At 41.7% G+C, this 25,885-nt stretch overlaps 1 protein-coding gene across 11 annotated transcripts in view; it reads left to right on the top strand.

The window, feature by feature from the left end:
• The window catches only part of PTK2 (protein tyrosine kinase 2), a 368,873-nt gene that overhangs the window by 240,715 nt on the left and 102,273 nt on the right, over positions 1-25,885 (top strand). For all 11 annotated transcript variants that reach the window (XM_034763675.1, XM_034763674.1, XM_034763673.1 and 8 more), the window contains 3 exons: positions 1,836-1,953; positions 12,506-12,536; positions 18,265-18,317. In XM_034763675.1, the coding sequence (XP_034619566.1) occupies positions 1,836-1,953; positions 12,506-12,536; positions 18,265-18,317 (202 nt within the window). The remainder of the gene's footprint in view (positions 1-1,835; positions 1,954-12,505; positions 12,537-18,264; positions 18,318-25,885) is intronic.

Here is a 25,885-nt window from a genome sequence, read left to right as displayed (position 1 = left end):
AGGCAGGGGGCTGGACTCAATGACCTTTCAAGGTCCCTTCCAGTTCTAGGAGATAGGATATCTCCATTAATTTAAAAAAAAAAATTATTTAGAAGAAGGGGCTAATGGAAGAATTTAAAAACGGGTGTGTGAGATGTGGTCAGAATAATGAATGAGGATGATGATCTTTATCTGTGAGAGCTTGAGGTTACTGTGGTCTAGTGGGTCTATTCCTGCCTGTGCCATTGACCATTGGTATTACCTGGGCAAGTCACTTCACCTTTCTGTACTTCTGTTTCTCCTCCTCCCTTTGTCTTATCTATTTAGATGATAAGCTCTTTGAGACAGGGGACTGCCTTACAATGTGTTTTTACAGTTAATTGCAGAGTGGGACCCTGGTCTCCGCTGGAGTCTCTAAGCCATACACAATACAAATAAATTATAACAGCTTCATTTGTTACTTTCTAGGCATTCTGCGAACCTCTTCTTTTTTTGTTGGGTCTTTGAGGGAGAGGGTGAGTTAATAGAAAGAGTGGTCAGGTTATTATGATTCTGGTTGGCAGTTATTTTAACATTGTGATTGCAGTTCACTGTATTCTCTGTGATTCTGTTTTCAGTTTTGTTTATTTTAATTTTTGTAAAAGAGTGTAGATTTAAAGGATGTAAGCCTTAAAGAAGCATAAATAAATAAACTAACTGTCCTGCTGCGCTAGCATTAATAATAATTGGAGTGTACATCACACTTTTCATTCATAGAGCTCCAAATGGTGATTAAGTAGTATCGTCACCATTTTATAGATGGGGAAACTAAAGTACCAAGAGGCAGCTTCCCAAGCAGGGCCAGCTCCAGGATTTTTGCCGCCCCAAGCGGCACAAAAAAAAAAAAAAAAAGCCACGATCGCGATTGCGATCTGCGGCTGCAATTCGGCGGGAGGTCCTTCACTCCAAGCGGGAGTGAAGGACCGTCCGCCGAATTGCCGCTGAATAGCTGGACGTGCCGCCCCTCTCCGGAGTGGCCGCCCCAAGCACCTGCTTGGCAAGCTGGTGCTTGGAGCCGGCCCTGTTCCCAAGGTCATACTGTGAGCTAGTGACAGAGCTGGGAATAGAAATCACATCTCCTATGCTTGTGTCCTATCCACTGGACAACAAAGCCTCTAAGGATTTGAAAAAGAGAGAGGACAAGCTGTCTGTGTCCACATGGAGGAGAGAGAATAAAATGTTGGAATGAACAGTTAATACCAAAACAGTGTTTAAGCTTGGACTTTTTAATGTTGGAGAAGACTTACTTTTAGGGCAAGGAATGTGTTGCTGTAGGAGCGTAGAAAAGGAAAGCATGGTGGAGATATCATCACCTTTAAGAGTTCTGAGGAATAAACAGCTTCCACAGCAGAAGAAAATTATGTCAAGATTGTGACTTAAATGTTGATTTTTTTTTTTTTTTTAATGTGGACAATTGGCCACTAGAGGCTAGCCTGAGAAACCACTTAAATAAGACCAGGTTAATTTTTCATTTAGGGAAAAAAGTTTTAATTTGCTGCATCTTTAGACCTTATTCTTTAGGGGGTACTAATTAGGTCTGATATTCCTCTGCAAAAATATTTTAATATGTGTTGCATTACTATGTCCTCCTATGGATGCGGGTGGCACTTAGTATATTATTGGTGCTACCAGAGTACAAATAATCACTGCTAATAATCTGATGTATTTAGTTTTACTCCTGCCCACATCTTTGTTTAATGTTTTCAAGTATGTACAAATCTCTGACGCAATGGCACAGCTGTTCTGCTCAATGCTTGCGACCCAAATAATGCCTCTCTTGTTGGTGCCTTGTTTTTTTTGTTTGTTTTTTTTCTTAGCCTCTGACAGTGACAGCACCATCCTTAACCATTGCAGAGAATATGGCTGACCTGATAGATGGTTATTGCAGACTGGTGAACGGAGCCACTCAGTCTTTTATTATCAGGCCTCAGAAAGGTAAGATGTTATTTCATTCAGGAAAGAATTTACTTTGTGATAGTCCAGTTCTTGATATACTACTTGAAAATTACCTTTACTCAAGGGTCGGGGTGAGCTGCTCTCTTTTTATCAGGAAATATGGGAGATTGTTATTGTTTAAAAAAAAAAATGTTAGTAGATAGCTTCATCTAAAAGGTCACTTGATGGATAATTTAGATAGGTTTCCACCAGTCATTGCTTTACACTATTATAAAGGTATCTGCAAATGATAGAAAATAAATTGTAATTAAAGGCACATCTAATGAGGAACTATTTCTTGAAATCCAATTCTTTATTTAACATCCAAATGAAAATTGACCTGGGCTAATTAGAATGGGTTTCTGACTCATGATACGGTGAAAATAAAAATTCTCCTCCACCCACGTACTCTTAAACTGCTCCATTTTCCTTTTGTTAGCCTTGGTGTATTGTGGGCCTTTGTAACAAAATATAGTTAAAGCAGAGCAAGTGTTCTGTAGTATTTTGATACCAAAGTGAATCAGTTGTTTTAATACAAAATGGAGGTAGGGGAGACTGTAAGCAGTCTCAGCTGCATTCAAGGGACGCGTATGGCTATCTCAGCATGCTGTCAAGTTAAAATTTTAGTCATTTCTCCTTGACAGAAACTTGATGTTTTTTAAGAAAGTGTGAATTTATTATCACATATCCTGGGAAAGTCTCTTAAGGATTAAATAAAGGAGACTTTTGCTCAATTTATTTACTTTTATCTGAGTAAATATACAAGGCAGATTTACAAATATGAGGTAAATCATACACTGATGCACAGAGATGCTAAAAACACTTGCACTTGTTGGTATCCTTATTAGTGAATCTGCCCACTTGAACCCTTCCTCCTGTTCAAACAATTTTGTTATCTTATCTGTCAGATCAGCTTGGATTCTGTCAGGATGAAAATTACATTTTAAGATACCACACACTTTTCTGAGTTTTGTTTCTAAGATGTGGTTTTAGAACCTGCAGACCGCGTCCCCTTTCACTTCTTTTTTGCAACTGTTTTTCTGTCTATTGCTATTCAAATGATGGTTGTTGAGACAATCCAGGTCCTTCAGTGGTATGTGTAGAAGTAGCCTACTTGTGCCTGATTATGAAAACTCCATGCACTCTTCCCTGCTACTCCCTAAAGGAACAGCATTTAATTGTTCTAGCTTGAGAGATGTGACTATTAAGCAATTACTTATTGCCATTATGCAGATTAAATATAACTTATTCTTCATGTGCATTGATAACTTTATTCTTAACGGTGAATGCTTCTGCTCTGTATATTCTGACTTCTTGTGCAATTGGCCTTCACCTCAAGACAAACAGCTGCTTGCTTTTGAATCCCTCAAGTTCTACTTCCTTCTCTTCCAGTCACAGAAAAGGTTCCCAACCCCTCTCTTCCCAAAAGTATAAATTCTACACCCACCATCCATATCAGGGTCCAATTTTTGCCATCCCTAACTTATTTTCCCACCTTCCAACCTTCTTCCCAAGCAAGGTTCACAATTCTTTTCCCCCCTTGAACACCACAAGTTCAGATTTCTTGCCACTTCCCAGCTCCAAAAGTTTCCTTTCCAGACCATGCAACGTTATTTCAGATGTCCACATGTCAACTTTAAATCATTGTGGCCAAAATTGAACTTTTGATCTTTCCCCTACTCAAGCCTTTACCTCACCCCAATTTCTCCACATCACCACTAGGCTCTCAGTCACGCAGGTCCATAATCTGGGTGTCCTCTTTAACACTGCCCTCTCTCTGGAGCCACAAATCCAGTCCCTGTCCAAGTCTTGCCACTTCTGCTTAGGTTCTATTTCAAAGGTTCGGCCTTTCCTGTCTCTCCAGACTGCCAAGGCTGTTTTTCAGGCTTCCATCAACTCATGACACAAACCACATTGCTCCCTGTTAAATCAATTCATATCACAACTGCCAAGATCTTTCTGGCTCATTGCTCGGACTCCCTGTTCTCCTTCACATCAAACATAAGCTCTTTGACATTACCTTTAAGGCCCTTCACTACTGAGCCTTGCTCCTGTCTGACTGATCTACAGGCTTCCCAAGTAATCAGTTCCTGATTTGACTCTACCAATAATGCATCCTTGATATTCTGATTTTCTGTTTCTCTCTCAAATCCCTCTGTGTTTTCTCCCATGCTGCCACCCAATCTCCCAGCCAAAGCCCATAAAATAGCCACCATATTCTCAAAGTCTGTCCTCAAAACTCACCTCTTCCTGAATGCCTATAATTAACTGCAACCTCATACTGGGTAGGCAGGTGGTGAATTGTGATTTACTGCTCCTGGTTGGCTAAGAATTGCACATATCCTATTATTTTTTCACCATATACCCCATTTCTTTTTCTCCCCTGACCCTAACCCACTTGTATGTGTCATCCACTTGTTACGTCTTGTCTTACAGTTTGTAAACTCTTTAGGGCAAGGATTGTCATTTCCTACAGTGGTTGGCTTCTAGGTGCTACGGCAATATAAATGTTAAATAATAACCTGTGATGCAAATGCAGCCATGTCTGTGCTGGAACATTATATGTGGCATCACAACAGAATAGCTTAGAACAGGAAATGAAGGAAAAAACTTCACTAAATTGAAACTATAGGGAACACTTCAGTAGGTAGAATAGAGCTACTGGAAAGAAATACGACCAAGAAACAGGATAATACCTCTCTTGCAAGCATCCTAAAGTTCAGTGGATCCTTAGCGACAGCTACTGGCCAAGGCCTCAGTTCTACCTCTCGAATGAAACTCAATACCTCCAACAACATAACAGCTTTTCACACTCCCATACAGCGCTGGTTCAGTAACAGCTGAGAGGGGAGAGTGTTACCTATTAAATCACCACTAACACCTTGAGTGTTTCTTGGGTGTCTGTCATCCAAATACTGACAGTCCCATTGGGTTAAATTTGAGATTAAACCCAATGACATACAGCACAAAATAGTCTAATTTAGGTTTAGCCCCAGTTGGAAGCCATAAAACCATATACTTTCTAAGGGAAAAAATGCTGTGTTTAGTCTGATCCTTAGTGGTTTTAAAGCATCAGAATGATACAGTCTTTGTGGGATTTATTGGCGTGCTCTTTTTCTGTATAACTGCCAGCAAGCACCATGTAATACCTTAGCTGTTACAGTCTGTGCAAGAAAGATGTTTTTTCAGACCATTTGTTTTCTTCCTCAAATTGCTGTAGCTTTAAAAGCATACTCCACTATAAAAGTTTACTTTAGAAAGAGTGACAGTGATTTGCACTGATCTATGTGTTGTACTTGTAAGTATAACTTAGCTGAAATAAATGAGTAATGAATGATTCAGATAAGGCGCTACTCTTAAAGCAACATGCCTTACTGTACTTCGCTTACTGTATGTAAGTTTGTTCTCGATATGCTAACATCAGAATACCTCACATAGAATATATATTTGGCAAGTTTCTTCAAAAAGTCCTGGCTTCATTGATGCAAACTGACCTACACCATTTCCTAGTCATGTAAGATCAACTGGGTTTTTTCTTTGAGGTTGTTTTTTTTTTTTTTTTTTTTTAATATCATAGCAATATTCAGCCTCATCAAATATTAATTAAAACTTTCTACAGTAAGAGCTCTTCCTCAACCTGGATCCAGAATTCCAAGAGCCTTCTTCTGAAATGAGCTTCGATTATATAAACTATGCCAGAAAAAAATCTTTGTAGCCGCTCTGGCTCCTAACGCAATAGGTCTTTTCTCTTGTTTGAACATTTTTTCCCCTTGTGGCTCATTATGGCAAGGGTCCTCACAAATTATCACTCTGGATCACTGAAGAAAGCCATGTCTTTGGGATATTAACAGTCTCACTATGCATAAATTATCGAGAAGCTGTAAATTTGTATTTGGTGAGAGAGCACTATTAGTAGTTTTGTCTAAAGCCTAAAAATGTAGAGTTCTACTTTTTATTTGTCCTGTTATTTCATAAATATTTTGCTAAATCAAGTGAAATAGGCTAACCTAATAATTTATGGAAGAAGAGTATAAATTAAATGACTCTTATAAAGACATGAAGACAGGGCCGGCTCCAGGTACCAGCTGAAGAAGCAGGTGCTTGGGGTGGCCAATACCAAGGGGCGGCACTCCCACCGCTATTGGGGCGGCATGTCCGGGTCTTCGGCGGGTCCCTCAGTCCCTTTTGGAGCGAAGGACCTGCCGCCGAATTGCTACCGAAGAGCGGAGCAGCGTGACCGTGCTGCCACGGCTTTTTTTTTTTAAATTTTTTTACTTTATTTTATTTTCCGCTTGGGGCGGCAGAAAACCTGGAGCCGGATGATGAAGACTTGAACTAAGTTGTTAGCATCTTCATGATATGGTGCACTAAATGGATGGTTACAGCAGTACAGTGCCTTTCCTGAAATCTAAATCTTGTGACTGAATTTTTGAGCTACTATATCAGTTTGGCAATTTTGAATTGATTAACAAACTGCTCAAAGACTCTTTCTGAAACACTATGGAGAAATACATGAATAGATGAAGCATGTAGCTGGTTATGCCTATATACCAAAACCAATCTTTATATTCAAACATTATTTCCTCTTTGTTTCCTTTCTGAAGAGATCATAATCAAATCAAAATCAATTTAAATACATCAAATCAAAATTTAATAAGATGGAAAGTTGTCCAAATAATTGTGTTCATTATTCAGTCATATGAAATGTTTAATTTTCAAGTACTAATTGAACTTTTTCATCCTACTGTCAGAATAGCAAAATATCTTCTAACTCACTTATCTATTGTATCACACTAATTGTTTGGAAAACATAATTCCAACTATATATATAAAATGATGGGGTCTAAATTAGCTGTTACCACTCAAGAAAGATCTTGGAGTCATTGTGGATAGTTCTCTGAAAACATCCATTCAATGTGCAGTGGCACTCAAAAAAGCGAACAAAATGTTGGGAATCATTAGTAAAGGGATAGATAATAAGACAGAAAATATCATATTGCTTCTATATAAATCCATGGTATGCCCACATCTTTCATACTGCGTGCAGATGTGGTTGCCCCATCTCAAAAAAAGATATATTGGAATTGGAAAAGGTACAGAAAAGGGCAGCAAAAATTATTAGGGGTATGGAACAGCTTCTATATGAGGAGAGATTAATAAGACTGGGACTTTTCAGTTTGGAAAAGAGACAGCTAAGGGGGGAATATGATAGAGGTCTATGAAATCATGTCTGGTGTGGAGAAAATAAATAAGGAAGTGTTATTTACTTCTTATAACACAAGAACTAGGAGTCACCAAATGAAATTGATAGGCAGCAGGTTTAAAACAAACAAAAGGAAATATTCCTTCACACAACTTGTTGAGCGCTTTGCCAGAGGATGTTGTGAAGGCCAGGACTATCACAGGATTCAAAAAAAGAACTAGACAAGTTCATGGAGGATAGGTCTATCAATGGCCATTAGCCAGGATGGGCAGGGATGCAAAACCATGCTCTGAAGTGTCCCTGGCATAGCCTCTGTTGGCCAGAAGCTGGGAATGGGTGACAGGGGATGAGTCACTTGATGATTACATGTTCTGTTCATTCCCTCTGAAGCACCTGGCATTGGTCACTGTCAGAAGACAAGGTATTGGGCTAGACACACCATTGATCTGACCTAGTATGGCCGTTCTTATGTAATGTTTTTGACAAGCTTTTTATTAGAGCATTTTTTTGCTTTGAAAATTATTTCATTTCTGATGTAAATGAAGTTTAAATTGTGGTAAATCCAAATATACCTGAAAGACCTTTTAATGTGTCTGTTACGCACAGCTGGCTTTTAAACTGAATATTGGGGGAGGGTGATGGAATCCTTAACAGTGAAATCCTTGCTGATCTTAAACACAAAAAAGAAGCTTGCAAGAAGTGGAAGCTTGAACAAATGACCAGGGAGGAGTATAAAAATATTGCTTAGACATGTAGGAGTGAAATCAGGAAGGCCAAATCACAATTGGAGTTGCAACTAGCAAGGGATGTTAAGAGTAACAAGAAGAGTTTCTACAGTATGTTAGCAACAAGAAGAAGGTCAGGGAAAGTGTGGGCCCCTTACTGAATGGGGAAGGCAACCTAGTGACAGAGGATGTGGAAAAAGCTAATGTATGTAATGCTTTTTTGCCCCTGTCTTCACGAACAAGGTCAGCTCCCTGACTACTGCATTGGGCAGCACAGTATGGGGAGGAGGTGACCACTCTGTGGAGAAAGAAGTGGTTCAGGACTATTTAGAAAAGCTGGACAAGCACAAGTCCATGGGACCGGATGCACTGCATCTGAGGGTGCTAAAGGAGTTGGCAGATGTGATTGCGGAGCCATAGGCCATTATCTTTGAAAACTCATGGTGATCAGGGGAGGTCCCAGATGACTGACAAAAGGCTAAGGTAGTGCCCCATCTTTAAAAAATGGAAGGAGGAGGATCCACGGAACTACAGGCCAGTCAGTCTCACCTCAGTCCCTGGAAAAATCATGGAGCAGGTCCTCAAGGAATCAATTTTGAAGCACTTCGAGGAGAGGAAAGTGATCAGAAACAGTCAGCATAGATTCACCAAGGGCAAGTCATGCCTGACTAACCTAATTGCCTTCTATGACGAGATAACGGGCTCAGTGGATGAGAGGAAAGCAGTGGACATGTTATTCCTTGACTTTAGCAAAGCTTTTGATATGGTCTCCCACAGTATTCTTACCAGCAAGTTAAAGTAGTATGGGCTGGATGAATGGACTATAAGGTGGATAGAAAACTGGCTAGATTGTCGGGCTCAATGGGTAGTGATCAATGGCTCCATGTCTAGTTGGCAACCGGTATCAAACGGAATGCCCCAAGTGTCGGTCCTGGGTCCGGTTTTGTTCAATATCTTCATTAATGATCTAGAAGGATGGCGTGGATTGCAGATGACACTAAACTGGGAGGAGGAGTAGGTACGCTGGAGGGTAGGGATAGGATAGAGAGGGATCTAGACAAATTAGAGGGCCAAAAGAAATCTGATGAGGTTCAACAAGGACAAGTGCAGAGTCCTGTACTTAGGACGGAAGAATCCCATGCACTGCTACAGACTAGGGACCAAGTAGCTAGGCAGCAATTCTGCAGAAAAGGACCTAGGGGTTACAGTCGATGAGAAGCTGGATATGAGTCAACAGAGTGCCCCTTGTTGCCAAGAAGGCGAACAGCATTTTGGGCTGTATAAGTAGGAGCATTGCCAGCAGATCGAGGGATGTGATCATTCCCCTCTATTCGGCATTGTTGAGGCCTCATCTGGAGTACTGTGTCCAAATTTGGGCCCCACACTACAAGAAGGATGTGGAAAAATTGGAAAGAATCCAGCAGAGGGCAACAAAAATGATTAGGGGGCTGGAGCACATGACTTATGAGGAGAGGCTGAGGGAACTGGGATTATTTAGTCTGCAGAAGAGACGAATGAGGGGGGATTTGATAGCTGCTTTCAACTACCTGAAACGGGGTTCCAAAGAGGATGGATCTAGGCTGTTCTCAGTGGTACTAGATGACAGAACAAGGAGTAATGGTCTCAAGTTGCAGTGGGGGAGGTTTAGGTTGGCTATTAGGAAAAACTATTTCACTAGGAGGGTGGCGAAGCACTGGAATGGGTTACCTAGGGTGGTGGTGGAATCTCCTTCCTTAGAAATTTTTAAGGTCAGGCTTGACAAAGCCTTGCCTGGGATGATTTAGTTGGGGATTGGTCCTGCTTTGAGCAGGGGGTTGGACTAGATGACCTCTTAAGGTCCCTTCCAACCCTGATATTCTATGGTTCTATAATATAGTTGTTTCTCAGCTCTTGAAATGAAAACTGAATGCCTCTGCAATGGGCCGGTCTTAGTGACATGTTTCAGATCTCAGAGCTGTACAAGTTTCAGAGTAGCAGCCATAGATTCATAGATACATAGATTCTAGGACTGGAAGGGACCTCGAGAGGTCATCGAGTCCAGTCCCCTGCCCGCATGGCAGGACCAAATACTGTCTAGACCATCCCTGATAGACATTTATGTAACCTACTCTTAAATATCTCCAGAGATGGAGATTCCACAACCTCCCTAGGCAATTTATTCCAGTGTTTAACCACCCTGACAGTTAGGAACTTTTTCCTAATGTCCAACCTAGTTAGTCTGTATCCCACGAAAGCTTATGCTCAAATAAATTTGTTAGTCTCTAAGGTGCCACAAGTACTCCAGAGCTGTACAAGTACTTACGATCTTACAGTTGTTACAGGAATGCTTTTGTCTCATATTGTAAAGACCAACCTGGCTGGGCTTACCTGAAGTGATCAATTCATATTTAAAGAAATGCAATTTTAACTGCATTGCAGTGCAGTTCAGTCTTTTCAATACTGTAAACAGTGATGTTGCTTCTGATACTTGACAGTGTAGAAATTCAGGGGCATATCATTCAAGATCCTCCTCTTTTTCTCCTGTTTGTCTTCCCTCTTGTTGGTGATCCTCCATGAGCAAAGGTCTGTGCATCCAGATAGTGCTAATTTGTGCATAAACTAGGAGGTTGCTTTAGAGAGGTACAGTGTGCTCCTTCCTTTTCCCCCAGGCTGAGCATACAGTCCCCATTGCGCTTCCATCCCCAACCAGCCCAGAGGGGATAAGAGCACAAGTTCTGTTCAATGTTACTCTGGTACTAATGAGAGTTCTTAAAACTACTATACGTTTTATTACCATTATTCTTTAGGGTTTTTGGAAATGGAAACCTTATTTTTAAAAAAAGTGTGGGGGGAATTGAGGTTGAAAGAGGAGTCAAACTCTGACTGATCTTTTGAGGGCGGCCTCTCAAAGCCAGGTACCCATCCTATACACTTTAGCAGGTGTAGGAGGAGCAAGTGGGCAGAGGGTTATGGTTTGGGTACGATCTGAGGGTAGAGGAGAGTGGAGTGAAAAAGATGGGCATAGGCAGGTTTTTATCCACAATGAAAATTTTAAGTGCTTACAAGTTTAAAGATATATAAATGTTGAGTTGAACATGACTAAGAATCTCTCTTTCCCTCTCTCTCACCATCATTCCCTTGCACCTTCATCCAAGCCACCTTCAATCCCCCACACTCTTATCATGCTCTGCCAATGTCCTGTCACTCCTCCATACACTGCCTTTCCCAGATAACCCCTCCCCACCCCACTTCCAATTCCAAAACTGGCAGCACAGCTTCTATGCCATCCAGTCCTCAAGCCCCAATCTCTGGCCCTCTCAGACCACTGACCCCACACCATGCCCCCTCCCAAACTCCTGCCCCTTTGTGTTTCCTCCCATATTCTACTCTATCCAACCTATGCCTGGAGTCAGCTGCAGAAGATACATTCAAAATAATGTAAAATTTCCTCTTTATACACTAATATAGAGCTGTTTTCTTGTGTAGCCAAAGCCCTAGCTACAGGTACTATAATTGTGTGTAGAGCCAAGGAGATACAAAATATTTCAGACTGCCATTTCAGAGCACATATATCTGTGTGCACAGTGTTTCTCCACCCCATCCTAAGGTACCTGGAGGCAAAACTGGAGCTTTCTTTCATCTGCTCAAAACTTACATTTGCTTCAGACCGGGAAAAACAAACAGTCCTGAACTTACAGAATCTCTTTTATACAGTAGATAGCCCGTTCCCACATCCTCCTTGGTTCCTGAACCTGTGGTACTTTCCTCTTCCTTTTCACCTGAAAGCCATTTCCTCGGTATTCCAATGACTCCTTTTTATAGTTCTGTTTTAACAACCACTAGTTATCTCCTTTCCTGCCTATTTTAGTGTGGAGTATCACAGATTGTTTTTATTCTTTGTAACTTCCCTACTAACCTCCCACAAAGATCCTATGATAAAAGACACTTCTCATCACAGTCAGCAAAAAAAAAAAAAAAATTGAGTTTGTCTAGGCCCAAGCATTTTAGTGATATTATTAGCTAAAAAATTAGAATTCTTTTCAGGAAGTATATTTTCTTTTTTGGAGAGGTTGGGAGGAGAGTTTGAAAATTGGATTTAGATTATCATTATAACTTAACTTTAGCTATTGAGCAGGTGCTGTCACTTTATTGTGCAGTCCAAATAATAAATCATACTACAAAATGCTATATTAGCTAATATAATGCTTCCTACAATCTCTCTTATGTACTGATTAGGATGGTTCAGATTAGTTTTGAATAGCTTCTTCATCTATACTTGTGTATTAGGTGTATCTAATAAAATGTTCATTAATAGAGGAAGGAATTACAGTACTGTCATTTCTGCAGTGATTTGGCGGAGTTAAATTCTGTTCTGAATAATGAAAAAAAAGGCTAAAGTTCTGAGGAAAAACTGTAAACCATATCGATGAGATTCAATCAGAAGTTCTGTATAGCCTGTTAACAAGATGATGATGTGTGATATGCTGCTGTAATAAGAATATAGAATGATCTTTCGATTCAGAAGATGGTTTTCCTGAGAGGCTATTATGATGAAACAGGATTTTATGTGTATAAATATTGTACAGAGAATTTCATCAATAACATGTAAATAAAATATTAACCTTGTTTTTTTCCCTTTATGCAGAAGGTGAAAGAGCTTTACCATCAATACCAAAGTAAGTTTTGCCTGTAATTTGTCATTAAGAAACATCAGTTTTGAGTTTTAAAAAGTTTTGATGAGATTCATGTAAATGACACCCTAGGTCAGAGGTGGGCAAACTACAGCCCGTGGGCCACATCTGGCCCGCGGGACCCTCTTGCCCGGCCCCTGAGCTCTTGGCCCGGGAGGCTAGTCCCTGACCCCTCCTTACTGTTCCCCCTCCCCCGCAGCCTGAGCTCGCTCTGCTGCCGACACAATGCTCTGGGTGGCGGGGCTGCAAGCTTCTGGGGCAGCATAGCTGCAGAGCCTGGCCTGACCCGCTGCTCTGTGCTGCATGGTGGCAACGGCGTGGCTGGTTCCATCTGGGCAGCACGGCTTTAGCTGGTGTGGATGGGGCAGGGGACCGGGCCATGACCCCCTCCCCTAAATGACCCTCCATACAATTTCCAAAACCGGATGTGGCCTTCAGGCCAAAAAGTTTGCCTGCCTCTGCCCTAGGTTTTTAAAATATATATTTCATTTTTATTGTTGCTTCAGGCAAATACAAGAATAATGTGAAGTCATATGAAACCATGTAATTTAAATACAAATGGTATTCAGTATAAGATCTAAGGAAAAAGTGTTAACCATCATGGATAAGACTTGACTAAGAGGAAGGGCAATCTTTTGTTTAAAGCACTGGAATGGGATTGAGGAAATCAGGTATTCTAAACATGTGCATAAATTTAAGCACATGAGTAGTTTAAGTGTTTGAGTACCTTGCTGAATTGGGGGCTTTAATCTCTCTCTGTCTCAATGCTGGATCTGTGAAATAGAAGTAATGTTTTCATTCTCCAACCATTGGTCATCCTATCTATTTAGATTGTAATCTCTTTGGGACTGGAACTGTCTCTTCCTATGTGTACAGTACCTATCACAATGGGGCTTAGTCTCAGGTGGGTCCTTGAGGCACTATTGTAAGACAAATAATAAATAATATCAGTAATATAAAAATGCACCTTAATTTTGTAGCCTGTTAAAATACCAAAAAATAAATAAATGCCAAAGTGGGTAGCTAAATACTGTTCCAGCCATGACTGTGAAGCTGTAGGGAATGCCAATGTGTGTCAGACAAATAGATGCTAATATCTCTGACTAGTGCTAGGCAGCCATCCTGTGTCCAAAACATGGTGGGGCTCTCTGCCACCAGAACCTAGAAATTCTAAACAAAGTGGTGTCGAGACTCAATTTCCTTCCACTTATACCCAATTCCAGACAAGTGTTTAACATCTCCTAGGCATTGTTTTGTCCTTGGGGCTGCATTTCATAACACACCAATTGTTGTATGGGGGAAACTCTGCTATAGCAACTTCAAGACCCACTTGACCCGTACTGACAAATCCGCTCCATTCACTAGGTCATTCTCTCCCAGGTGAGCAACCAGGATCAGAGGTATTTTTAGCCACTTGCTCATCAGGCAAGGCTGGCAATAGGTTAAACCACTAATTATGTGCCAAAATCAAAGCCTGTCTGCAGTCTCATCCTGAAGTTGGTTGCCCATCTTTGCATGTGAGGATACTTTTTGGGAACTACAATTTACACAAGACAAGGAAAAATATTTAGAAAAACAAGTGGGCAAAGCCCCATTACTGCCTGTCAACCTTATGCTTGTTGACCCTTATCCTTAAGCCACTCTAACATATGGATTGTTTTGGTCATCTGTCTGCCTGTCTTAAGCATGAAAAGCTTATGCCTCAAAATCCACTTTTAGGACAGCTCAAGTTTAGAATGAATTGAGTTATGTACAACCACAGCGTCACTTTTTTTCGGGATTAAACTGAAACGTGAAGGAACTATCCATAATCATGCATCCTGCCCCGGACACAGTTAGATAAGATTTTAGGCAGTGATCCAAAGCCCTTTGAACTCAGCGGAAAGACTCATAGGCTTTGTATCAAGCCCTAATGTCTTCACTGGGAAACCTTCCACAACCCCCATGTTGTGATCCTGGACACCATACTGGGCTGCTCATTCTGGAAAAAGCATCCCACTCCAATCAACCTATTGCGAGTTGTCTCAGGCCAAGGCACAGCACAGACCATTGCAGGCAGAATCAGGTACCAGCTCTTGAATCTGGAAATTTCCAAAAAAAAAAGGATACCTAAAAATGCTGTTTTTAGCAAATTATAATTATTCACCAAGGGAGCCTATTAGAATAAAAATAACTACGTTTGTCCTTGCCTGTGTTCTAACACTACCTTTGATAATGAAAAATCCTGTCAACATTTTACTCATCTTGGAGAATGAAACTACTCTAAGGGTAGGTCTTCACTACCCGCCGGATTGGTGGGCAGCAATCGATCCAGCGGGGATCGATTTATCGCATCTAGTCTAGACGGGATAAATCGACCCTTGAGTGCTCTCCCATCGACTCCTGTATTCCACTGCTGCGAGAGGCGCAGGCAGAGTCAACGGGGGAGCATCAGCAGTCAACTCACCACGGTAAGTCGATCTAAGTATGTCGACTTCAGCTATGTTATTCACGTAGCTGAAGTTGTGTAACTTAGATCGATTCCTTCCCCCTCCCCCCAGTGTAGACCAGGGCTAAGGCTACATCTGTACTACACATCACTAATGACGGCATGTAGGGTGTATGTAGCTACATGGCGCAGTAAAAAACAAGTTGTGTCCACGCTGTGTGTGTAGCTACATGTATAAATGAAAGGCTCTGGCAGGAGGAGGCAAAGGGGAAAGGCTCTTTTACTGTGGTGAGTAAAGGCTCTGGTGTGGGGAGGCAGTGAAGAAAGGTTCTGGTAGCTCCCTGAGATGGGGAAAGCCTCCATCAGCAGGGAAACAGCTTCAGGATACTACATTGCTAAAAATAGCAGTGCAAATGGAAGATGCACAGCTTGGGCGAGCAGAGAGCCATGTAGGGTACATACCCACAGGGTTCATGTGTGTCTTTACTCTGCTTGTGTAAGCAGAGCCTCACCAGCTACACTGCTATTTATATCTGTGCTAGGTGGGATGTAGTACGTGTACACTAGCCGCTGCTGAAAGGAGTGTACAGTGTTGACATACCTTAAGTCAGTTTCAGTTTCTGATTCTCCGGTATAAACACAGTGTTGCAGGATATGGGTTCCAAACATCAAAAGCAAATACTTAAATCCCAACAAAAAATTATTTTCATAGGGATTTAATTTAATTAATAATTAATGGAGATATCCTATCTCCTAGAACTGGAAGGGACCTTGAAAGGTCATTGAGTCCAGCCCCCTGCCTTCACTAGCAGGACCAAGTATTGATTTTGCCCCCTCAAGGATTAAACTCACAACCTTGCGTTTAGCAGGCCAGTGCTCAAACCACTGAGCTATCCCTTCCCCCCTTATAATTTTAATTAATGGCGATATCCTGTCTCCTAGAACTAAATGAAGGCTGATTTAAATGTACTGTGCAAAACACAATGAAAGGCAATTCAGGATAATAGCCTTTCATACATGCTTGCCGCAGAGTCACCACACCCGACCCCACTGCAGTTCCGAACGAGTTTGCCACATCATTGGCACCCACAGAAAACGCCAACACAAAGGCAATGATGAAGCCCAATATCAGCATCCAGAGGAAAGCTACCATGGGACTAGATGCCTTATTTCCTATCGTACTGGTTAGCAGATCCATCAGAGCCGTTGTTGATTCAATTGTGAATTCCATGTTTCTGTTTTAAATCATGAAAACATTTCTATTCTTATTGGATTCAATAAAACATTTTTTCTTTAACAATACTTAAAATCACAACCTAAATTACATGTCTGTTCCCACAGATGTATAAAGTGTATGGTTGCATATCTGATCCCTGGCACTAGGAGAAAATCAATGATTCTCCAAAAGCAAGCCTGACATTTTAAAGCAGACTGTAGGTTAGAAATACTATTATGTACCATTTTTTTATTGGACTCTAGTTTCTGTTGATGAGAGAGACAAGTTTTAGAGTCTTTCTCACCAACCGAAGTTGGTCCAATAAAAGATACTACCTCACCCACTTTGCTTCGCTAATATCCTGGGTCCAACATAACTGCAACGATGCTGCAGTGCTTAATTTGTGCCTGGGCTGCCAAGTCTGAGCCCCGGCACCTCTAGGCATGGCAATTCTGAGCCCCGGCACCTCTGGGCTTGCCACGTCAGTTATGAAAGTAAAAAAATTGCTTGAGCCCTGCCGCGTCTTTCATTACAAATCAAGAACTGCAATGCCGCATATGTTATTTACAGTTTAAGGCACCAGTTTACAAAAGCATCCCCGTTAATAAGCACATGCTTCAGTGTTTTCCTGAACCAGAGTATCTATGAAGTAAGAACTTGTCTGTACATTTCAGTTGTAATTTATTAAGCTGAACATATGGGCAAACCAAAGTGATCTCTTTCCTACAAGAGAAGAAGGTGTCTTTCTGGATGAAAATGAAGCACAGCAATTAATCGTTATGATCATCTATTCATGGTAAAGACCCATTGATTTTACTGGATCTCCACATGAGAGTCGGGGGGCCACCTCTGAGGAGCAGCTTGCCTAATATTAGTTATGCTGCAACAAAGGGGGCAACAAGATTGCAGGAAAGGAAGGACAAGGGTAAAATCAATTGGACTATATGTTTATTCAGAGGGGCTAATGCATGAGATGCTAGAATAAAAATATTTTTACATAAAATGGATCCAGAGGATAAATAGGAAATAATGAATTTTTAAATGCATTAGTTTTTTATTGAAAGTTTTTCAGCTGCTAAGCCTTCTGGGATGAAATAACAGTTTTCTAGTAGAGTTTCTATTGGTAACAGTGAGTTAAAATGTAATTTTGCACATTCCATGCTGTTGTATTACAGGTACTATATATGCTCTTAGTATGACTGTTGCAGACAGTTCTTGGGTCAAATATTCATAAGTTTTAGGCAACACATCTTGCATCTGGAAAGGCTTTCCTTTGGCAGATCAGATTTCTGTTTCATAAATGAAGAGTGCATGATTCTTTTGTTCTTCCATTGTAAAAATAAAATATAATAATTTACTGAAACAGCTAACCTGAGTGTTTCTTTTACTGTTGATGTTTAGTAGACTGATAAATGCAATTTTAATTAGTCACAGTTATTTACCTGACATAGAAAATCATTGAAAACTGTTTATTCAGTTGTACATAAATAAATCACATTTTAGACAAAAAACCAATTCATTCTGCCAAAAGGATACGCAACAAATTGCAGAATAAACCAAGGTAATCCATCACTCTGCTTTAAATTATATTTTGGCTTACAGTAGTTGCCTAGTCTTTTTGACCCAAAGTATGTTGCAGAAAAGGATATTTAAGGGACAAGTTATCAAATAAGTCAACTTGACTAAGTTTAAAATACTGTTTTCATTTTAAGTTTCCAATATGTAATTAAATAAGTGGACATACTATTGAATTGGGTAAATAAACGGATCCTGGTTAGAAATTTATTATTAAAATTTGTTTGGTCAAACTTGTTAAAAACAAGCTTTTCTTGAACTATGCTTATGTCATAATGAATTTCTGTGCTTTTTTAAATGGGCTTCTTAAAGCATTCCCCCAGGTAAACTTAAAATGGTACATTCCTCTTTTAATTTTCTCCCCCTCAAAATTTGTCTCTATGGCAATGGATTGGCTCTACTAATTACAGTAGGTTCCCTGTTAGAATGAATTCACAGTCTATTCAACCGTGAAGAATGTACAGCATTCACCGATTTAAACCTTTATTTTACAGGCTGGCCAACAATGAGAAGCAAGGAGTAAGGTCACATACAGTCTCTGTATCAGGTAAGGACCATTAAGATTATAAGTTTGTTTATAAAGCTAGCAAATATTTGGATGGCTTTTTACACTTGTGTAAATATAGCCCTCTTCTTATTGCATTGCTACTAATTTTCTTAAGACCTTAGCTTTGCTTCTTTCCTTGTGGAGTTTCTAAAGAAAAACATATTTTTGTAGCTTTCCTACATACTGTTGTTTATAAGACCTATCAGTTGCAACTATATCCTTATTTTAAAGTATACAATATAAAGTCAGAAAACTTAAAAGCAAAGCTAATTTTAAGTACTAAAGTTTGCAGTGGTTTAGAAATATGCTAGATTGTAATGGTTTTTAATTAGCTGTGTTTATTTACAAATTACTATCATAATTGAAATTTGTAATAGCTGTAATGAAAGGGAAAATAGGCAATATAAAAACTCCACAGTCGTCATTTTATTTGTTTTCTGAGAGAAGTGGAGATCATTACTAGCTTGCTTATTGTTGCTGCTGTTTTGCACAAACCACTATTTATATTTTAGATATTGAAAAGTCACTGAAGTTAGTCTGAGCTTTGGGGGATGTGAGGAAAAACATAAATACATATTCATTATTTTATAGTAGTATGGAAATAATAAATTCCTAATTCCTTCAGCATGTAGCAGTTTCACTGTTTGGATAGAGCCGCTGTATTTATCTAAAGCATTTAATGTTTACATAGGCTCTCTTTGAAGGGGTGGACATTTCCTCAGAGGAAAATGTAAAAGTAGTTGAGAGTCCCTCTGCAGGATACACCGTCATCTTGATGCGCAGGGATTTAGATGTGTATTTCCTAGTAATGGTTATATACCCGGGTATAGAGAAGCCTCACAACACAAGAGAATATGATTATTATGATGCATTACTGTAGAGTTATATTTGTTGGCCACAGCCATAGGTACCAATTTTGGGACCAAATGGGGTTTACAATGGACATTGAGCTGCAGTCTTAAGTATAGAGGGGCTATAACCTTGCCATAATATTTTTCAACTTGTCACAAATTGGTGGCATGCACTGAAGAAGCTGTGGAGTTTGTAGCTCTAGTTGATGCTCCTCTTACTATGTGGAAAGGGGGAGAAAGGGCACAATGACATTTGGTTAGTGTGTCTTTGATTAAAGCTTTTTCGAGACTTTAGCCTTTTTAAATCACATTATATTAACTCTGCTTTTGCCTGATATTACTCCTCCTAGGTGAAATACACCCCCTCTACATAAAACCCAGTTAGACAGACTTTTGTGTAGGGAAGTAAGCATGGAAAAGGAGATGGAATTCATACACATACCAAAATGCCGGGTTGCCACACAGCATCACCAGAGCTACTATTCCAGCCCATTGACTTGAATAACAGCATCTGTCCCTTCAGTACCGACTAAGCAGGGTTTAGTGGCACTAGATCCATATAAGCCTGGATGCTGCAGCCCCTTCCCCGACCAACTAAACAACCCCCTAAAGTGAGACACCCCACGTGACTCATCCACCTAATCTCCCTAAACACAGCCCCATTGCAAGTAAAAGTGTGGTAGGTCCTTGGCATCTCTGAGTATTTCACCCTCAATTCTTAATGTATTGTTATAAAAACATGAAAAACCCAATATATGTATCATATATATAAAAATTAAATTAACAATAAGTGCACATATTTCATGATTAAGGCTTCGAGTCTGTCATGGAGGTCACAGAAATCACGGATTACATGACTTTCTGTGATCTCTGTGACTTCTGCAGCGGTTGGTGCTGGCTCAGGGGCTGCCTGAGCCGGGCAGCCCCTGGGCCAGAAGCAGAATTTGGGTGTGTGGGAGGGGGCTCAGGGCTAGGTGCATGGGAGTGCGGGGGGCGAGGGGGCACTTACCTTGGAGGGGGAGGGTTCCCCGACTCCCACTGGCATGGCCCTGCAGCTCCTAGGTGGAGGAAGAACGAGGGGGCCCCATGCGCTGCCTGCGCCCACAGGTCCTGATCTTACAGCTCCCATTGGCTGCAGTTCCTGGCCAATGGAAACTGCGCAGCCACCGCTTGTGGCAGAACTGGGAGCAGTGCGTGGAGCCCCCTGACCCCTCTGCCACGTGGAGTTGGGTAGGGAGCCCCTGCCAGCCCCACCAAACCCCACCCCCCAGCACCAGCAGAGGCCCTGCGCCACGCGCTGCTGCCCACCCCCTCTCTCCAGCAGCAGCATGGTCCCGGACCCCACAGCCCCTGTCCAAGTTTTAGTTAGGGATATATAGTAAAAGTCATGGACAAGTCACTGGCTGTGAATTTTTGTTTACTTCCCGTGACCTGTCCATGACTTTTACTAAAAATACCCGTGACTAAAACGTAGCTTTACTCATGATCTATGTGACAGGATGGCCTCAGGGTCCTGCCACACCCTGTCCCAGAGAGGGACAGAAGAGAAGTTCTCCAAGTGGCCTAGATTGGCTGCAGGGGAAGCCAATCAAAGGAGCTGCAGGAGCAGCCAGGAGGGGCCATATAAGAAGGAGCAGCAGAGACAACAGTCAATCAGTTGCTGCCTGGAGGTCGAGGAGGAAGAACTGTGTTCCTGGCTGGCTGGAAGAGCAGCAGGACCACGGACAGGGACCAGGAGAGCTATGAAGGATTTCCTGCCTCTGGCTGCAAGGACTGAGCCCAGAGAGGGCTCCAGGAAGACAGTGTCTCCAGGGAGGAAGCCCTGGGGGTGAAGGGTGTCGGAGCCTTCCCAGAAGTGCTGGGAGCTGTGGGGAGCCTGGGTCCCTCCACCTGCCCTGGGCGGAGAGCCCAGCACCCGCCCCCCTACTTTTCCCCAAGACCCCTCCCCTTCCCACCAAGGGACTACCCCTGCCCCTCTTCTTCCGCCGGAGGCCCTGCCCTCAGCCAAGCCAGAAGCCGGAGCAGGGCCAGGGAGCCCCACCCACCCGTGGAGAAGGGGGGTCTCCCGCCCAGGGCAGATGGAGGGACCCAGGCTCCCCACGCAGCTCTCCCTGACCTGGCTCCAGCCGCAGGGTGGGGCCTTGAAGCTGCAGCCTGGCCATGATAAGAGCTGCACGGGCAGCTGTGGGAAGCCGCAGCAGACCCTCTACCTGCCTGCGGTGTGGAGGGCCCGCAGAGAGGTGTCCACGGGCCCTTCACCCGGGGCAGATGGAGGGTCCACGGCGCCCTACAGCTGTGTGCGCAGCTCTTATCCTGGCCAGGCTGTGGCTCTGAGGATCCTTACCCCTTCCCGGACAGAGCTGGATCAGGGAGAGCCGTGTGGGCAGCTGTGGTGAGCTGGTGCAGTTGCGGATCCTCCACCTCCACCTGCCCTGGGCCGGGCGGGACTCAGGTTGGAAGCTGCTCTCAGCCTCCCCGCACCATGGGCAGGGGGAGGGTCCGCCTGGCTCCCACAACAGACCGGGCTCCCCAGCCGGGCTCCATGCTTTCCTGGACAGGGGGTGGGGCCTCAGGGAGAAGAGGAGAGAGGAAGAAGGCGGCCCCTCTGGCCTCCCCCCAGTTCCGGCGCTACTGCTGGGAATATGGCCCCATTCAAGGGACGGGAGAGGGTAAAGAGTGTATACCCCAGGAGGGGGTTATTCTGTTCCAACTACAGACAGTGTGTGACTCGGGTGGAGGGCTGAGTCATTGAAGCCCCACCAAAGAAATCATCGACCAAGGGAGGGTGCTCACAAGAGGTGGCTGGCACTCTGATACAGCACAACTGAGACTGCAGGCACTCGACCAGGGGTGCTTGCGAGACACAAGTGCCGGCCCATTTACAATCTGTTATTGTAACCCTTGTACTCACGTGCCTCTCCATCCCCAGTTACATTATATCTGCATTAGTGTGAATGTCTCTGGGCAGAAACTTAACTTTGATTTGTTCTCTAAAGCACCATGCACACTTATGGCACTGTATAAATAGGTTGTTGTAGTAATGTGATCAAATGTTTTGGTATGATGATGTTATGGTCTTCTAACCCCATAAGTCTGGTGTTTAGGGTTAAATATAGATATGAACAGGAGACAGACAAGCAGTGCTCTGAGGCCAATGGCAGAGCATTGCGCATGTGTGCACACACACATAAGTGGTGTGTGGATCGGTTGTTGGGAATCACTTCTCTAAGTGATTGGCCTCTGTAAACTTGAAGAAACAAAGGTGGGCCTAACTAATACAAAACAGTTTAAACCAGCAAATCTCTTCTCTTTCCTCCCCCCTCTCCCCGCCGGCTAAGAAAGTATTTGTATTTTTATACTATTTTGTTTTTATTTTATAGTATTTCAGGTCCTCCCATACTAAAACATTGTGCCTGTGTGTTTCACATTGAGTTATAAACCACTGGAAAACTGATACTACACTGAGATGATTCATGCAACCCTGCTTATTACTCATTTGGAGGTTGGGGGGGAGGAACTCTTTCCTATAAGGTGACGTGAAAGACTATTCCATACTTTCTGACCTTTGTTTACCCAAAATAAAGTCATGTTATGTGTCCTCTGTCAAGCTTGGCACAGATTATATTACACTGAATTTATACCATAGACATAGATTGTTAGAATGTAAGTATGTGGTACTTTGGACATATTTTTCCTCGGGAGATGTTCTCTTTGAGAGCCTCCTGTGCTCCCTGAATGTATCAATTTGTTTCAGATGAAGTAATGTTTCATGTTGACACATACAAGTGGCACTCTTGTTGAAATCTGTATCTGATATATGGTACTGAACAATGAAAGCAACAGATGTGCATAATGCTCAGTTAACACCAGAGTTGCAGATCAGCAGTGGCTGACAGCTGACAGCATCCAGTGCAAAACCATCTGTGGATGATGCCATAGTGAGTTGAAGAATAAGAGCTTTTCCCTGATGACATTTTAATGCTTACATCCAGAGGTTTCAAATAAGACAGGCCTTTATAGCTATCTGACAGCTGTACCCTCCTTCATGCACTTAATAGCTTGGAAGCATAAATTCAGAACTCGGCTGGTTGTTTTCATTGACATTGCTATTCTTTGTTTAGTATTTCCCCAATATTAGAACCTCGGCAGCAAAATTTGAACTGGACATGCAACAAAAAATAGTTATGTAAAAGTTTGCCAAACAGCCATATTTGTAGTTTTAACATTCTTAGCTGAGAAGGACAGTTTCAAAAATGATTTCTCTACCAAGCTAATGAGGTACTGATTGTAGCTAAAGACCAGACACTGCCATGATTTGGTTTGGGGATGCACCACAAGTTCAAATGCATATGTTAAGCCATTGGCTATACAAAGTTAAACTGTTTCTGCAAGATTTCTAGCCTTTCCCATGAAATACCTGACACTCCCTAAAGTGTTTTTGTCCCAGTAAAAGCAAGAACCACCTTTTCCATGGTATTTTGACATTCCAAGATGTTCAGAGGCATAGAGTGCATGAAAATGAAAAACAGCAAGCTGGAAAGTTACCTGACATTTTTCTAGCCTTAAGCAACAAGGTTCCTTTAATACTAAAGTGAATGAGCAGGTTGGTTCCAGAAACCTCTCACCCATAGTTGGAAGCAGCATGGTCTGGTAGATGGCGGGGCTGGGAGTCAAAAAATGTGTGACCTTGGGTACATCACTTCACATTTTTGTGCTTCTATTTCCCCTCTGTCTTGCCTGTTTAGATCAAATGCTCTTTGCAGCAGGCACTGTCTCTCACTAAGTGTTTGTACAGTGCCTAGCACAGTTGGGCCCAGTCTCAGTTGGGGCCTCTAGACATTACTGTAATATAAATAATGAATACTAAATCTTTTTCAGTCACAACTCACTAAATTTATCTATACATAGGCATATTTTACTTAATGTACTTTCTTCAACTGGATTACAGATTAGTTGTGACCATGTTGTTGTTTTGGTTTTAGTCATTATGGAGCCACAGAAGTGACTCTGCATCATAATCCCAATTTTCATCCCCTTTCTCCTTAATTTATGTAAAAATAAAAAATGTCCTTTCCACAGGACATTACATCTGTCTACAAGCCTGCAGTAGAGGAATCTATTTGGGAATGTGTTTCATGTTGTACTGCTGGCAAACTGATACTGTATATTTGGTATCAAGATAAATAAATATATCTAATTTAAAAGAAGTAACACATGAGTTCACTAAAATCTTGTTGACTGTACTGCAGGCTGGTCTGCTTGGAGTCTTTCTTAGCAAATGGTCTAGTCTAGTCTACAGGAATTTGTCTTGGCCAGCAATTTGTTTCTGAAGAGCAAATATTAGCTTTAGAAAAGACATACGCTACTTCCAAAAATAATAATTAATTCGCTCAATTATATATATTATATAAACCCCTTCACAGAAATTAAATTAATGCATCTTCAGTTTGCTTATGCCGGTTTTAAATATATTTCTTCTAAATCTATGTACCTTATTCACCCTTTATATGAGTATGACTAGGAGTATTAATTACCATACTTTTATCTCCTTGTGGCCAACCTCTGGCCATTTTTTGTGCCTTGTTAATGCTAGGAAATCCATAGGCAAGAAATCTCCTAGTCCTAGCTGTTCAAATCAATCTCTCATAGGGACTATTCCACAGGCACTATATAAGTGGAGCTAGAGATCGTGGCATCCCAGGATTGGTGCTTTGAGACCATTGAGCATGGTCCATGCTTTTTAGTGTGGAAACTTCTTGATCAGGAATGGCCACTCACATCCACATCCCACACACTATTCCTGGGTAGAAAAATATGTGTGCAAGGAGGGAATGTTGCATGGAACTGTTACTGGCTGGAAGATGGACATGTACGAGGAAATTCACCCTTTGCAGAGTGTGAGCAAAAGACCATTAAGGATCTCATTTAAACCCTCAAAATAGGACTCTGAGGTAAAATTTAAGTGGCTGAGCAGCTGGCCATATGCTGTAGTGGTGAACTTCTTCCATAATGAAATACAGCTTTTGCAGTGTTCATTGATTCACAGATTCCAAGGCCAGAAGGAACCATTGGAATCATCTAGTCTGACCTCCTGTCGAACATGGGACATAGAACTTCCCCAAAATAATTCCTAGAGTCTAACTTTTAGTATTAATATGTGCCTATTTAGAAAAGGAAATTGACGTGTGACCGAATGCATGATTTTATGTTTTAGTCTAGAATGAAGTACAAAACGCAAGCAGATTAAACCGTATTGGTGTCAAGTAGTTTAATTTCTGAAATCATAGGGCATTTCCCTTTAATGGTAAGATGAATGGCTTTCTTTGAGAAATATACTGTGATCTGTGGAAATTGAAAGTGCTCAGCACCTGTCTGTAGTGACCCCCAAGATAATTTACTAGTTTTTGCTGTAAAGTCATAGTTAGATTTATAATAAGATAATTTTAGTCCCTTAAAGTACATATTGTGACTGAACTCTCAGTAACTCAGTATATACTGTTTCACTGCAGTTCTGTCCTAGTGTGCTAATTAAGCGGTGGAACCTCAGCTGGTGTAAATTGTCATAGTGCCTCTGAAGTCCATGGAGCAATGATAGTTCACACCAGCTGAGGATCTGCCTCTAAAACTTCAGCAATGTTATTCAGAACTTTGAATTTCTTTTCTACAGCTTAATGAAAGAAGGGCTATCGAAAGAAAATTCACTCTTTATGTGAGGGG

The sequence above is a fragment of the Trachemys scripta genome, chromosome 2 (genome assembly GCF_013100865.1).
Source record: "Trachemys scripta elegans isolate TJP31775 chromosome 2, CAS_Tse_1.0, whole genome shotgun sequence".
In the NCBI taxonomy this organism is placed as follows: domain Eukaryota; kingdom Metazoa; phylum Chordata; order Testudines; family Emydidae; genus Trachemys; species Trachemys scripta.
This window is presented reverse-complemented; position numbering and strand designations above follow the sequence as displayed.